The sequence below is a fragment of the Nyctereutes procyonoides genome, unplaced genomic scaffold (assembly GCF_905146905.1).
Source record: "Nyctereutes procyonoides isolate TBG_1078 unplaced genomic scaffold, NYPRO_anot_genome, whole genome shotgun sequence".
Taxonomy (NCBI): Eukaryota; Metazoa; Chordata; class Mammalia; order Carnivora; family Canidae; genus Nyctereutes; species Nyctereutes procyonoides.
Window position 1 is genome coordinate 1,406,804 of NW_026575052.1, and position 15,402 is coordinate 1,422,205.

Here is a 15,402-nt window from a genome sequence, read left to right on the forward strand (position 1 = left end):
CACAGCCCTCTTCCTCCACTGGTGTCCATGCCAAATGAGTTTGCTGGAGGTACTTTGCGTGCATGTAATGCTGAACTATATACAGTGTTCTGATATGTTTCACATTCGTATTGCATTCTAGGTTCCTTTCCTTTTTTTCACTTAAAGCTGTGTTTTTAAGATTGTCACTATTTATATTTCTGGTTCATTGCTTCTGACTCCTGCATAGTAGTCCATGGTATGCATCTAACATCCTGTATTATAGTTACCTATTCTTTTTTTAATTTTTTAAAAATATTCGTTCATGAGACACACAGAGAGAGAGAGAGGGAGAGACACAGGCAGAGGGAGAAGCAGGCTCCACGCAGGGAGCCCGATGTGAGACTTGATCCCAGGACTCCAGGACCACACCTTGGGCTGAAGGCAGGCGCTAAACCGCTGAGCCACCCAGGGATTCCCAAGTTACCTATTCTTTAAGCTGTCACAAATTTGACATCTGGATTTTAAGTGAACAAAGCACCAGATCTGATCCTTAAAGAAGATCTTTCTTATTATATATATGTTGAAATGTCACCTTTGGTGGTATTCCTTTAAGAAGTACTTAGAAAGTCATTAAAATCATGGGACATAAAGTATTAGTGCTTGTGAAGGATAAAAAAATTCTGAGTTTGGGCAGCCCAGGTGGCTAAACAGTTTAGCGCTGCCTTCAGCCCAGGACGTGATCCTGGAGTCCCAGGATCAAGTCCCACGTCAGGCTTCTGCATGGAGCCTGCTTCTCCCTCTGCCTATGTCTCTGCCTCTCTCTCTCTCTCTCTCTCTCTGTATCATAAATAAATAAAAATTAAAAAAAAAATAAAGAACCGAGGTAAGACAACGTGTGTACCATTTGTGTGAGAATGGTTAAAAGACCAGAAAATCGTGGATCAGTCTGAACATATACAGAATGCCTCTGGGGGATACAGAACAATCTGGTATTATTGGTTGCCTCTGGGGAGAATAATTGGGTGGCTGGAGGATGGGAGTTGGAAGGAGGTATTTCACCTTTTTTTGCCTTTCAGTTTTGAACCATGGGAATGTTTTAACTAATAAGAAATATAGATAAAAAAAAAATACTAGCAAGCTTTAGATTCCTGTTTTTGTCCTGGTTTGGTATTCTGAGGTAATAAACTGTAAATTCGGTAATATACCAGCATGTAACTTGATCCCGAAAACATTTGCCATGATGACAGACATTCTTGTGACACTCAGGAGGCCATGGACAAGAGCATGGAGAGCCGCGATCATCACTACATCTTGGAGCCTGTGTGCGCATCTGCTCTCTTGAAGAGAAACTGTTCCAAAGAGCCGCTGAGGTCTCGGCACGCTCCCCGGATTGAATGCGATATTCATTTGGAGACCATCCCCTTGAAACTCTCACAGGTACTCTTTCTTCCTGCTGCTTTATATTCTCCTTGTTGAACCAGTAACTGGGACAAAGGAAGCATGGTGACAGGAAGGTCTAGATGCCTCACAGCACCCCAGTGGGAAAGAGCGTGCCTGTGAGACCACAGGTGTGGCGAGTGTAGCACCCACTGTGCGTTACACGGTTGGCTTGGGGTGCTGTCAAGTTAGTTTTGATTTGGTTTTGAAGTGCTGGGCAGAGTCCAGGACATATTGTAAATACGAATACTTCACTGTGGTTGGAGAGAAGTGCCACGTGATGCTGAAACGTGGCCTTCCATGCGCACTGGGGTTCGGTTTAGTGGCCTGACCGAGGTATGTTAAGGGAGTAAAAGAAACACGTCAGTTCTAACCTAGTTCTTTCTTTCCACCTCTGCTGAAAAGCTGCAGTACCGGCAGATGATGGCATTCCTCAAGGAGCTGGAGCGAAAGGAGAGGCAGAGCAGGTTCCGAAGATGGAAGCCCCGAGTGGCTGTGTCTGAGAAGTAAGCGCTTGGAAATGGCACCGTATGGTGTGGCTGTCCTTGTCTGTGGGTCAGAAATGTGCATCACTGTCGCTTACACGTGGCTGGAGCTAAACTACAGTTGATATTTTTGGCCTTTAAAATGTCATTTTCGTGGTTGATCTGTGTTGATGTTCTTACTGTACATTTTGTTGGCACAGTGGGTTCGCTCTCAGGTAGAGTGCAGCAGAGTTAAGGTCCTCTTGGTCTTACTTAGCAGGTAGACTGGTGTCGCTCCACTGGGATCTGCCTGTGTGGGAAATACTTGGCAGTGATCTCTGTACCTCCTTTCCTACATCTCTGCTCCCACGCTATTTGAGCAGCATTTATGTAGCACACTTTATGACTTCAGTAGCAAAAACAAATCTTTTCCTGTTGCAGTAATAGGCTCGACCAGTCTAGTATATTACAGATTTTAAAGATCTGTGTATTTTCATTCTTTTCTGAAGTATGCCTTTTAAAGTCTTTAGTGTCCAAATTCTTGCTAATTCTCTTAAGATCGTCTTTACCTTGTAGTCACTAGTTGACTCTGTCAGTAGACAGGACTGCTATTATGGGTAATTCAAACCAATCCAGTACTATATTACTATTATTGATGTCTTAGTTGAGAATCTATTATTTGATGTTCTTTGTCAGCACATTGACTTTACTCACATGTTGGGTTTAGTCTAATGTTGAGATGAGCTGGAGGCATGAAGTATTGGTGGGCAAGAGAAGAGAGGTCTCAGAGGAGGAATAGGGTAGTTTTTGTACATTGTCCTGGGTTGAGGATGTTTTAGTCGCTTTTATTGTAAGAGGTAATTAACATTGTTATGACACCTCTCAGCTGCCGAGAATGGTGGTATTTTGCTCTGAATGCTAACCTGAACGAGATCAGAGAGGAGAGGAAGCGTTGTACCTGGGACTTCTTGTTACACCGTGCCCGCGATGCTGTGTCTTACACCGACAAATACTTCAGCAAGCTGAAAGGAGGCTTGCTGCCTGCAGATGACAGGGTGAGGGGATTGTTGTTATCTTCATTGTTTCTTGGCTTTCAGCAGGAATGTTGGAAGCCAGGTGGGTTCTCTCTCAGTGCTTGGGGTAGTTTGTGAAGGTGTCCGGTTTCTCTGCAGCTATAAGACCTGTTTTGGTTTTGGTTTTGTTTTAACCCAAACAGGAGGAGATGCGTCGGATTGAGGAGGAACAGAGCTTTGAGGAATTGAAGATTTTGCGTGAACTGGTTCATGAGCGATTTCACAAGCAAGAAGAATTGGCAGAGGTAAGAAATCCTCTGTGAGAAGATATGTTCAGTCCTAACATGCTCAGACTGCTTCCGTGTGGATGTGCTGTGCTTCTTGGGGATGGGGAGGACAGAGAATGATCAGTGGCAGGTCACAGCTTGTTTGTCTTTGGGGACTCATATTTGCTCCTTTCTGGTTGACACAGAGCCTACGAGAGCCTCAATTTGATTCTCCAGGAGACTCTCCTGGGGACCCAGAGACCAGTGGAGGCAGTGGGATGCTACAGTACCTTCAATCCTGGTTTCCTGGCTGGGGTGGCTGGTATGGGCAGCAGACCCCTGAGGGGAGACCGGTTGAGGGACTGTCAGCAGAGCAGCCTGAACAGTGGACTCCCGAGGAGATCCTAGGTAAGGTGGGAGCGGAACTTTGCTTCTTGGCCCTTGGCTGTTGTGAAGGGAGACACTTGGTTCATAAAAATCCATCTGTTTGTGCAATGGCCCATAGTATTTTCAAATAAAAGAAGTAGACATTTGTAAAACGGTTTGTCTCCCGTTCATAGATTGAGATGGAGGAAATTTTTGAGAGAGACTTCATTTGCAACTTTGTTGGTAAATTTGAATAATTAGCATAGTTTCGGGACTGAGTGGCAGCGGTTGTAGGACTAGGTGAGTTCGAAAGGTTTAAACTCTGAAGCTGGGGATCCCTGGGTGGCGCAGCGGTTTGGCGCCTGCCTTTGGCCCAGGGCGTGATCCTGGAGACCCGGGATCGAATCCCACGTCGGGCTCCCGGTGCATGGAGCCTGCTTCTCCCTCTGCCTGTGTCTCTGCCTCTCTCTCTCTCTCTCTCTCTCTCTCTCTCTCTCTCTCTCTCTGTGACTATCATAAATAAATAAAAATTAAAAAAATCTTAAAAAAAATTAAAAAAAACCCCAAAACTCTGAAGCTTAAGCATCAGTCCAAGGCCACTCTTTAGATCCATGCTGTCCATTATGGTAGCCATAGCCACAGATGGCTATTTATTTTTATTAAAAAAAATATTTAATTGAAGCAAACTGATATAGTGTGCACACGCCATACTTCTACAGATCAGTGACTTCCAGAGTGAATATTCCTGTCTAACCTAGACGCTGGCAGAGAAATAAAACATAATCAGCACCCTGGAGGGCTTTGTGCATTTGTTGCAGTCACTCTCTCGCATGTTATCATCTATTTCTTGATTTATAACACCAGAGGTTTGTTTACTGATTTTCAAACCAATGGCTCTTTAAATTCAAACTAATTCAAAGAAAAACAATTTTTTTCCTCAGTTATACTAGCCACATTGGCCACGGGGCTCAAAGCCACTTGTGGTTGGCGGTGCCTGGGCCAGACAGTGCAGATGTAGAACATTTCACTGCTTTGGGCAGCGCTGCTTAAGCTGGACTTTGTCATAAACCTTAACATCCTCCCTTGTTGGAGAATAAGTTGATAAGCTTTCCTACAAAACAATGCGATCATTTTACATTAGGAATGAAACAGTCACTCCTGACTTTGGAATTCTTCCCTAAAAAAAGGGAGAAACTTGTTAAATAATATCGTCGCCACAATCAGCATGCCTGGTGGTGCTTTTTTGGGTTTTTGTGTTTTCTCCTAAAGTCTTTCCTTTGTCATTGCTCAGGCACCGAGGAGTTTTTTGACCCGACCACCGATGCATCCTGTCTGAGCGCGTACACGAAGCGGGACCTTGTTTTCGCCAGACTGCACTTGCGGCTGCAGCGGGGTTCTGTGACACTGCTGCGCCAGGAGCAGGGCACCCCACAGATGGAGGAGAGCGCCTTCCTGCAGCTTGAGTTGTCAGGTGTGGCCCCACAGAGCGGCCTGGTGCTGCTGCTCCCTGCCTGCACCAGCATCCCCTTGAGTCTCCTTATTTGTGCTCGTTCTGTTCTAGAAACTGGCCATGAGCACCAAGCAATTGTACGCTAGGTCATTGATGCTGGGGGAACGTAGGCATGAGGGCCTCTGAGCCTCCGATCATAACGTTCACTGATGGATCGGTACCTGACCTTGGTGCAAGTGTGTCTGTGTGTAAAGACAGCTCATTTAATATATATAGGGGATTCATTAATACCGAGCTCGTGGCCAGCGGCACTGTAACTCCTGTCTGAGTGCAGCACTGTGTGTGGGGATCATTTTAAACAGTGAAATCACCAACAAAAGGTACAAAAATGCAAACAGCTTGGCACTAAATAGACCACGAGAGGGGCATTTGTGTGCAGTATGAACCAAGCCAAACCAAGAAAGCAGAGTGATGTTACCTGGTTCACCCTTGGCTACGAGGGTGAACGTTGGGTGACTCAGATTTGTTTCTGCTCTACACATGTCTCAGAAGCACCACCAGGATGGATCTCGGGGTTGTAAATGAGTTTTTAGTGAGTAGGTGAATTCACAAACATGAAACCCGTGAATAGTGAGGATTGACCATGTTTGATGTGTTTTTGTGACTTTGAATTAATGGTGTATGAATATGCAGATGTTTTTTTTTATGTATCACACGTACTTTTATTTTGGTCCAAAAAATAGCCACTTATCTCAATAATTTAAAGGTAAACAACCAAAAAAGAAGTTTGTTTGACTTTATAATTTTGAGATAGCACAAACGTAGTGTGAATGAGCAGATTGCTCGAACTCAATTGTAAGGTGCTCTGTTAAGAATTCATTCTGTTACAAAGCTTTTAATATTCCTTATGTATTTATAGAGAGTGACTTATACAGACATACTGATATATAGGTAGGCTTTTTTGTTCTACTTTCAAGGAAAAAGACTTCATGATACTTAGTCGTCCAGATACCTTTAAAATACTTGAGGGTATCATGGCGTGGTATCCACTCTTTGTTGATCTTCTTGTAGATGTGAAGCTATCGGCAGAATCTCTTCCTCGAAGAAATTCCTCGCTGCTCTCAGTACGGCTGGGGGGACTGTTTCTTCGGGACCTGGCCACAGAAGGAACCGTGTTTCCCCTTCTGGTGTTCCCGAATGCAGTATGTACGGCAGTGGGATGGCTGCTCCGTCCAGGGCTCTGTGACCTGTGCCCGACTTAGGCGAGCAAAAAGTAGCACTAACTCCATTCATTCTGACATTTGGTCATCTGGAGACAGATGGGCTGATTAAAAAACAAACTGGAATTCAGTAAGATTTTTTTAATTGGTCAGAGAGCAGATTGGAAGGAAGCAGTGCCTCCTTCCCTTCTTCTTCTCCTTAGTCATGGCTGTTAATGGAGTAGTTTACTCTGTTTTGGAAGAAAATGCCAGAAGCACCACTGTTTTCATATTTCAAGGGCAATGTTTGCATCTCCTCTATCTGGAATTCATTTTCATGCATTTTGACCCTTAGTCACAGATATTTTCCAGACTTACAAGAGAACCACTTCAACTTACCTATATATGTGTAATTTTTTACATTCAGTATATTTTACCAATTAGGTCTTTGATCTTGTTAAGTTGGCAAAGATACGGTCAGAATAGTTGAGCATTTAGCTACTTGCTCTGTCTGTGATTTTTTTTTTTTTAGGGGAGGGACTGTGGAGAGGGTGGGAGGAATGCAGCATAATCTAAGAAGCCATGCATACTTCATACTCATTTAGGAGTCATTCATTAAATGCGCGGACTGCAGAGTAGCATACCGTCCATATTAGGTTAGAAAAAGGCACAGACTAGAGAGATCAGTCTGCAAGTCCTCTAATCTGATGTCAGATGAGTTTTGATGTGGTTGTGTTAAGTGAGAGTGATGCCAAAGGGCAAAACTAGAGGAAGTGTTTGCACAGTGAATTGTCCCCTCTCACCTGACATCTGTGCCTTTTGTGTATGTTTTAATAGCAAAAAGAAGTTGGCAGAGTCTCACAGTCTTTTGATCTCCAGACAACATCTACAGACAGAAGTGATCATAACCCTGGTAATTTGTCATATGTTCTTAAAACTAATCTTCAGAAATAAGATTACTGATCAGTAGTGCTGGTCAGTTGTAAGAGGGAGTGTGTCCTGTTTTGTCCAGCGGTTTGTTGTGTGGGTCTCTGTTGTTCATGGAGACCATGTTTTCTGTTAACCTGTGTGTGACCGGGGTAAGCCTGCAGGGCTTCCGAGGCCTGGGTTTCCATAATGAGAGTGAATATAACACCCCAATCTTGAGGATTCCTACTGAAAATTAGTCCTTGTTAGGGTCTCTATTTTATGAATTTTTCATAAATGAGAACTAATTGGAAAATAATTTAGAAAATATCTTTTTTTCCAGAATTCCTTACGGGTTATTAAGAATAAGGTGATTGTTTTTGCTGTGTTCCATATTCTTTCTCTGGTTCTTCCCTTTAGCTGCGGACCCAGACGACCCAGTTTTTGAGATGCTGTATGAGAGAAATCCAGTGCACAGCCATTTTGAGAGGCGGCTGAATGTCAGCACGAGGCCTTTGAACATCATATATAATCCCCAGGCTATTAAAAAAGTAGCAGACTTTTTCTACAAGGGAAAGGTTCATACCTCAGGTTAACTTTTTTGTTTGTTTGATCTTATGTTACTTTCTATAGACATCTTTCTTGTCATTTTTAGTGCTTTGGACAGGGGTTATTACACATTGAAGTGACCTGGTAGTGGCTGGAATCATGACCTAGAGGGCACATGGATGGTGTTGTCCTTAGTTATGGAATCAAAGTAGTTGTCCTTGCAAAGTCACTTTTCCAGAAGGGATCAATATCTTAAATATTTTCGTTTTCTTTGCCCTCATCTGTCATACTTTAAAAAATTCTTTCCATTCTATTAGAATCTTGGTTTCCTTGGCTACCCAGGATATTTTAGGCCTGTGAATTTAGGAGGAATGTTCAAGAATTTCCCTTTAGATGGCAGGGTCTGTTCCACTTGTTTGGTGCAGCGTTAAATACTGCAGAGCTTATCCTTGTGCTGTTCTATGTCATCATTGCTTTATTCATGCTTCCCTTTGTTCCCAAAAGAGATTTGAGATCGTAGAAGCAGAAAAAACACTTTCATTGACATGGACATTGATAACACAATAGTCCTTTCCTACATGTAGCCCCTCTCTCCCTTCTTAAAACAGTGGAGCTGCTTTAGTTTTTGGTCCAGTTTTGGAGTCTTTATGTCAACGATAGCCGTAAATGCCTTGGCTTTATTGCTCTGTCCCTGATAGAAGGCATTTCCTTCCAAATTCCACTTTCTCTATTAACGTAGTGTTATGCTTTCAGGATTTTAGAATAGTCTGGGATCTTTCAGAAAATGGTTCAAAAATTCCAGTAACTTAGGTGCCCTTCAAGTGTGTGCCACCTTTCCCCCCTGTGGCCAGGTCCCCCACCATTGCCTCACTCTTGTTACCCTTTGCAGTGGCAGGGCGAGTAGGAGTAGAACTGTTGTGCAGATGGTCTTCTAGCTCCGTTGGAAATTGGTGATGAGACAGTGTTGCAGTGGTCTTTTCCACCCAGCCATTTGAAAATGCTCATTCTCCTGTGCATCCCTAATCTTGCAGGTTTTGGTTATCAGTCTGAACTTGAGCTGAGAGTGGCAGAAGCTGCCCGAAGACAGTACAACAAACTGAAGATGCAGACCAAGGCGGAAATCCGACAAACTCTCGATCGTTTGCTAGTGGGTGATTTCATTGTAAGTGGGGCAGGGGCAGGGGCAGGGGTGGGGGCAGGCGTTCTTTCTGTCAAGTTTTTCACCTCCTCTAGTTAAACCTGTTTTTTTAAACTACAATCAATAAATTAACTGAACATAGGAAATCCATCATAGCTAACACAAAATAAAATCTCCTGGCTTTTACAGTCAGAGTATCAAGAATAAAAACAAATGGCTGGGATTAAACCGTGTTTCTTCCCTGTGTCCGTCTTGGAACTCTCTTAAGATTCGTTCATGTTCCATTTTCTGTACCTGATGTTTTACAAATGTTTTGCATAAGAGTATTCCCCTTCACTTACTATTATCAGATGAAAAACACCTGGAATGGTGCCCCAGTTTTGTTTCCAGGGTAGATAGTCACTTTGTGCTACTAAATGACCAGCTGACGTGAGGACGCCATAGAAAAAGGAGAGCCGAGAAATACTTTACGAGTCCAGCAAAACTCAGTCTGTAGCACAGTGGCATGGAGGTGACCTGCTTAGATGCAGCAGTAGGTGGAGCAGGGAAAGTGCAGCTCCCTTTGGGGAGCAGAGCCCCTGTAAGTGTAAGGGACAGCAGAACTGTTCCAAGTAAAGTGGAACTGAAGGTGGTATGGGATGAAGAATTAGTCCTGTTTTCTGTTTCGAGTGTGTGTGTTTCAAGACAAATGCAACAAGTAGTATCCTCTTGTTATCTTAGTCAAAGAGATTTCTTTCTGATGACATTTATGTAACTTGGCTTTTTACCACATTCATATATTCAAGGCTAATTTTAGTTGCAGGGAAGAACAGTGAACACACTCATGGCTTGGTGTGTTTTTTTATATTTCAAATGTCAAAGCTTATGTTTTTCACTAAGCTATTTTGACCTGAAAGTTTGTGGTTACTAATGTCTGTGAATAAGTAAAAATATTTGAATTTGGATGTTTATTGGAATTCCATAATTTCTGTAATACGGTGAGATATTAAGTCCTATAAATTTAGAAGCATGATCTTTCTTAAGCCATGGATCACCATAATCAGAGACCCCCCCCCCCGGGTCCGGTAATTTGCTAATTTTTTTTCTCCCACTTTAAACATTTACCTGTGATAATGTCTCAAATCCTTAAGGATTTGGATCTACTTTTGTTTTAAACTTTTTCTGTAATACCCTAGATCTTTAAGTCATCCCATAACCCTGAGTGTGGCTTTCAAGGCTTGAGCCCAACTAATAATGCTGTTCAGTTTTTGCAGTTGTGGTTTTGTTGTTTATAGTTTATTTTATTTCTACAGGAGGAGAGTAAAAGGTGGACAGTGCGACTAGATATTTCTGCCCCTCAGGTGATCTTTCCTGATGATTTCAAATTCAAGAATCCCGTGTTAGTTGTTGTGGATCTAGGGAGAATGCTGTTGACAAATACCCAAGGTATGATATAAATGTGAAGACACACCCTGCATGGGTTGATCTGTCTATGCTTAACCTAGTAAACGAGTTTTAGGGGTGCCTGAGTGGCTCAGTAACTTGAGCATCTGACTTGATTTCAGCTCAGGTCATGATCTCTCAGGGTTGTGAGATTGAGCCCCATGTCGGGCTCTGTGCTGATTGTGGAGCTGCTTGAGATTCTCTCTCAATTTCTCTCTCTAAAAAAAAGGGGGCTTTTTATGACATTTTAACCCCCAAGTTCACTTGTTACTTTTTTGATAATAGTTATATTGGGATATGCTTTAAAATGGACAGTTTAGTTGTTATTATTGATATTGACAGAATTGTGCAATTTACTGTATTATCTAATCCCAGAACATTTTCATCATTTTATGAAGACATTCCAAACCTGTCAACTCTCACTCTCCATTACCTCTTCTTCTAGACTCTGCCAACCATTATTCTTTCTATCTCTGTGGATTTGACTATTCTGAACATTTTATAAGGATGCAGTCATGCAATATACGGATTTTTATGTCTCACTTTTTTCAATTAGCATAATATTTTTGAGATTTATCTATTTTGTAGCTTGTAGTAGTACTTTGTTTCTGTTTGTGGCTGAATGATATTCTTTGGTGTGAATATACCACATTTTGTTTATCCATTCATTAATTGGTGAGCATTTGGGTTGTTTCTGCTTTTTGGCTACTGCAAATAATGCTGCTATGAGCATTCATGTATAGACTTTTGTATATACCTGTTTTCAAAATCTTGGTCATATTTCAGTGTGGAATTGCTGGGTCATATGCTGACTTCGTGTTTAACAGTTTGAGGAACTGCCAGATTGTTTTGCAAAAGGGTGGTACCATTTTACTGTTTTACCAGCAGCGTATGGGGGTTTCAATTTCTACATCCTTGCCAACACTTCTTGTTCTCTGTCTTTTGGATTATAGCCATTTTTTTTTTTAATGAGTATGAAGTAGTATTTCATTGTGTGTGTTTTTTTTTTAAAGATTTTATTTATTTATTTGTTCATAGAGACACACACACACAGAGGCAGCGACACAGGCAGAGGGAGAAGCAGGCTCCACGCAGGGAGCCCGATGTGGGACTCGATCCTGGGTCTCCAGGATCACACCCCGGGCCGCAGGCGGCACTAAACCGCTGCACCACAAGGGCTGCCCTCATTGTGGTTTTTATTTGTATTTCTCAAGCAACATTTTGTATCTTTTTTTTTTTTTAAAGATTTTATTTATTTATTCATGATTGTCACACAGAGAGAGACAGAGAGGCAGAGACACAGGCAGAGGGAGAAGCAGGCTCCATGCACCGGGAGCCCGACGTGGGATTTGATCCCGGGTCTCCAGGATCGCGCCCCGGGCCAAAGGCAGGCGCCAAACCGCTGCGCCACCCAGGGATCCCAACATTTTGTATCTTAAAAATATTTCTCTGACCTTCATTTCAAAAATAGAGATTTACTGTATTTAGGAATATTAGGGATATTCTAAAAAGAGACTCCTGGAAGGTTATTTCATTACTGTGACTAGGTCCAAAAAGTACTTACTGTTTACCTTGAGATGGGCAGGAAGAAAGGGGATTCATGGGGTAAAAGGTTGAGGAAGCTTATCAAATAATCTCAACCTAGAGAGAAGACCCAAAAGAAAAGAGATAGAAGATTCAAACACGAGTGGCAAAGTTTGGTGTTATGGGGAATGTTAAAGGGAATTAGATCTGAAGGGAAGGATCTTAAGACCACGGAAAGCACCTCCTTGAACTTGTAAACCATGAACATGGAACAGACGTGGGTGGCAGAAACCAGTGGTGTGATTTTGTAGTTGACTTAGCACTGAGCGGTAAAAGTCTGGACTGTAGAAGTCTGTAGAAGAGAAGAGTTGAGTTGTGAATTCAGGCTGGAATGGGATGGGATGCTGAGCAGTTACTGCTTGCAAGAACTGATCTGGCACCTGGAGTATTTTTTTTTTTTAAATATTTTATTTATTTATTCATGAGAGAAACAGAGAGAGAGAGAGAGAGAGAGAGGCAGAGACACAGGCAGGGGAAGAAGCAGGCTCCATGCAGGGAGCCTGATGTGGGACTCGATCCTGGGACCCAAGGATCATGCCCTGGGCTGAAGGCAGGTGCCAAACCACCGAGCCACAGCGATCCCCTGGAGTATTGTTGAATAAGATACATGAGGCCTGAGTTCTTCTGGAACATTCTAGTGGAGGGAGCAAAATGAACACCTAGACAAATAAAGGAAAAGATAAACAGATGACTGTGGAGAGTGATGTAAGAATGGTGAGAGCAGCTTGTGGCAGTGGTGGGGCAGTGGGTCATTTTTTCTGCTCCCTGACCTGTGTTCCTATGTCAGCAGGGTTCCATTTTTTCTGTTTTTTGTGTTTTGCTTTCAAAATTAATAGATAAGTTTAAAGCCAGTAAATGGTAAAATCAGAATTTTATGCATAGAGTTTTCATCCATTTATTTTTTTAAATTGGAATGGGTTGATTCTCTTTTTCCTTAATTATTACAATAAAGGGAAGAGTAAGGAAGGAACAGACATATACTTTTAATCTTCTTTTTTATCTGCAGATGACTCCAAGAGGAAAAGTGGAGATGGGATAGCATCTGAAGAGAACCAGTTTAGTGATGATGAATATAAGACGCCTCTTGCCACACCTCCTAACACCCCACCTCCTGAGACAAGCAGTGGTAACGGAGGGAAAACACCTCCTTTTTCTGGAGTTGAATTCAGTGAAGAGCAGCTTCAGGCCCATTTAATGAGCACGAAGATGTATGAGAGGTACTCCCTGTCATTTATGGACCTCCAGATCATGGTTGGACGAGTGAAGGACAATTGGAAGCATGTCCAGGATATTGATGTGGGACCAACCCACGTGGTTGAGAAATTCAATGTTCACCTGCAATTAGAACGTCGACTGATTTATACATCAGATCCCAAGTACCCTGGAGCTGTGCTCTCAGGCAATTTACCAGACTTGAAAATCCACATCAATGAAGATAAAATATCTGCTCTAAAGAATTGCTTTGCTCTCCTGACTACCCCAGAAATGAAGACTTCAGATACTCAGTTTAAAGAGAAGATTTTTCCCCAAGGAGGGCAACGGGGAAGTTTGCAAGACTCAGTAATGAATTTAACCCAGAGCTTTGTGATGTTGGAGCAGCACACCCGGGAGGTTCTGGTAGAGTCGCAGCTCCTCCTGGCTGAATTTAAGGTGAACTGCATGCAGCTTGGAGTGGAGAGCAATGGCCGGTACATTTCCGTGCTCAAAGTGTTTGGGACCAATGCTCACTTTGTGAAGAGGCCTTACGACGTTGAGATCTCCCTGACCGTTCATGGCTTGCTCCTGGTGGACACAATGCAGACGTATGGTGCTGATTTTGACCTTTTGATGGCTTCACATAAGAACTTGAGCTTTGATATTCCAACTGGAAGCCTCCGGGATAGCAGGGCCCAGTCTCCCGTCTCTGGATCCAATGCAGCCCACCCTACTAATGCTGCCACACTAAATGACCCATCAGCTACTGGTGTTTCGCTTGACAAAATTCTCACCAAAGAACAGGAGTCCCTCATTAAACTGGAATATCAGTTTGTGAGTTCAGAGTGCCCGTCGATGAATTTGGACAGCACTCTTCAGGTGATTTCATTACAGGTGAATAATCTGGATATTATCCTAAACCCGGAGACAATTGTGGAACTGATTGGTTTTCTTCAAAAATCTTTTCCTAAGGAAAAAGATGATTTGAGTCCTCAGCCTTTAATGACTGATTTTGAAAGAAGCTTTAGGGAAGAAGGAGCTTACCAGTCTACATATGAACAGAACACTGAGGTTGCAGTGGAAATCCACAGGCTTAATTTACTGCTACTTCGGACGGTGGGAATGGCAAATGGCGAGAAATACGGCAGAAAAATTGCAACTGCAAGTATTGGCGGCACGAAAGTTAATGTCTCAATGGGTAGCACATTTGACATGAATGGTTCTCTGGGCTGTTTGCAGCTTATGGATTTGACACAAGATAATGTTAAGAACCAGTATGTTGTCAGCATTGGGAATTCCATAGGCTATGAAAATATCGTTAGTGATATTGGGTACTTTGAATCTGTCTTTGTTAGACTGGAAGATGCAGCCCTCAGCGAAGCTTTGAGTTTCACATTTGTTGAGAAATCTAAGCAGGAGTGTTTTCTCAACCTGAAGATGGCTTCCTTGCATTATAACCACTCTGCTAAATTTTTGAAGGAGTTGACCCTGTCCATGGATGAGCTGGAAGAAAATTTTCGAAGTATGTTGAAAAGTGCAGCTACCAAAGTCACTACAGTACTAGCTACCAAGACGGCGGAGTACAGTGAGATGGTATCACTCTTTGAAACTCCAAGGAAGGCCCGGGAATCCTTTATCTTAGAAGAAAATGAAATGTATGGGTTTGGCCTCGCTGGGTCTCATTCCGACACCGTAAAGCTAATCTTGAACATAAATATTGAATCCCCTGTTGTTTCTATCCCTCGGAAGCCTGGGAGTCCTGAGTTGTTGGTGGGACACTTGGGACAAATATTCATCCAGAATTTTGTGTCAGGAGATGATGAATCCAGAAGTGACCGTCTGCGGGTAGAAATTAAAGACATTAAGTTATATTCTTTGAATTGCACCCAATTGGCAGGCAGAGAGGGTCCTGGATCCGAAGTAAGCCGGGCGTTTTGTTCTTCTGGGTCTGTCAGTGCCAGTAGTCAGGAGGAAGCTCAATTTACCCGACATGATTTCTTTGAATCTTTGCACAGAGGTCAAGGTGAGGAGCGCAAATCTTTTGTCTCATTTTGTCTAAAGATTCCAAGCCCAGTGCATGTGGTACTTTGCTTAAAACAACAAAAACCAAAAAAAAAAAAAACAAAAAACAACCAACCAAACAAAAAACAACAACAAAAACCTTTTCTTTTAGAATTGTCCCCAGTGAGTATTTAAGAAATCAAAATAGAATTTTATTTTATTTTTTTTTCAAAATAGAATTTTAATAGAATGCTTCATACCAGGTTGGTATGTTTTCAGTTTTTCCCATTGGATACCGTATTTGGCAAAATAAGAATTCTTTCTTTTTTTTTTAAGGTTGTCCCCTTTAACACTGGATGAGTGCCCATTTACAGGAATGCTTCAGAGGGTGGAGTCTGTCAGAGTATTATTTACTTTAGTCAAATACATCTGATTTTTTTCAGTTCTAAGCT

The 15,402-nt window shown here is 42.4% G+C and overlaps 1 protein-coding gene across 4 annotated transcripts in view; it reads left to right on the top strand.

Moving 5' to 3' along the window:
* The window catches only part of VPS13D (vacuolar protein sorting 13 homolog D), a 241,591-nt gene that overhangs the window by 20,491 nt on the left and 205,698 nt on the right, over nt 1-15,402 (top strand). For all 4 annotated transcript variants that reach the window (XM_055331554.1, XM_055331555.1, XM_055331556.1 and 1 more), the window contains exons 8-19: nt 1,228-1,398; nt 1,804-1,904; nt 2,749-2,917; nt 3,079-3,180; nt 3,348-3,549; nt 4,799-4,978; nt 6,029-6,159; nt 6,994-7,069; nt 7,483-7,653; nt 8,643-8,773; nt 10,042-10,174; nt 12,762-14,972. In XM_055331554.1, coding sequence (XP_055187529.1) covers nt 1,228-1,398; nt 1,804-1,904; nt 2,749-2,917; nt 3,079-3,180; nt 3,348-3,549; nt 4,799-4,978; nt 6,029-6,159; nt 6,994-7,069; nt 7,483-7,653; nt 8,643-8,773; nt 10,042-10,174; nt 12,762-14,972 — 3,778 coding nt within the window. The remainder of the gene's footprint in view (nt 1-1,227; nt 1,399-1,803; nt 1,905-2,748; nt 2,918-3,078; nt 3,181-3,347; nt 3,550-4,798; nt 4,979-6,028; nt 6,160-6,993; nt 7,070-7,482; nt 7,654-8,642; nt 8,774-10,041; nt 10,175-12,761; nt 14,973-15,402) is intronic.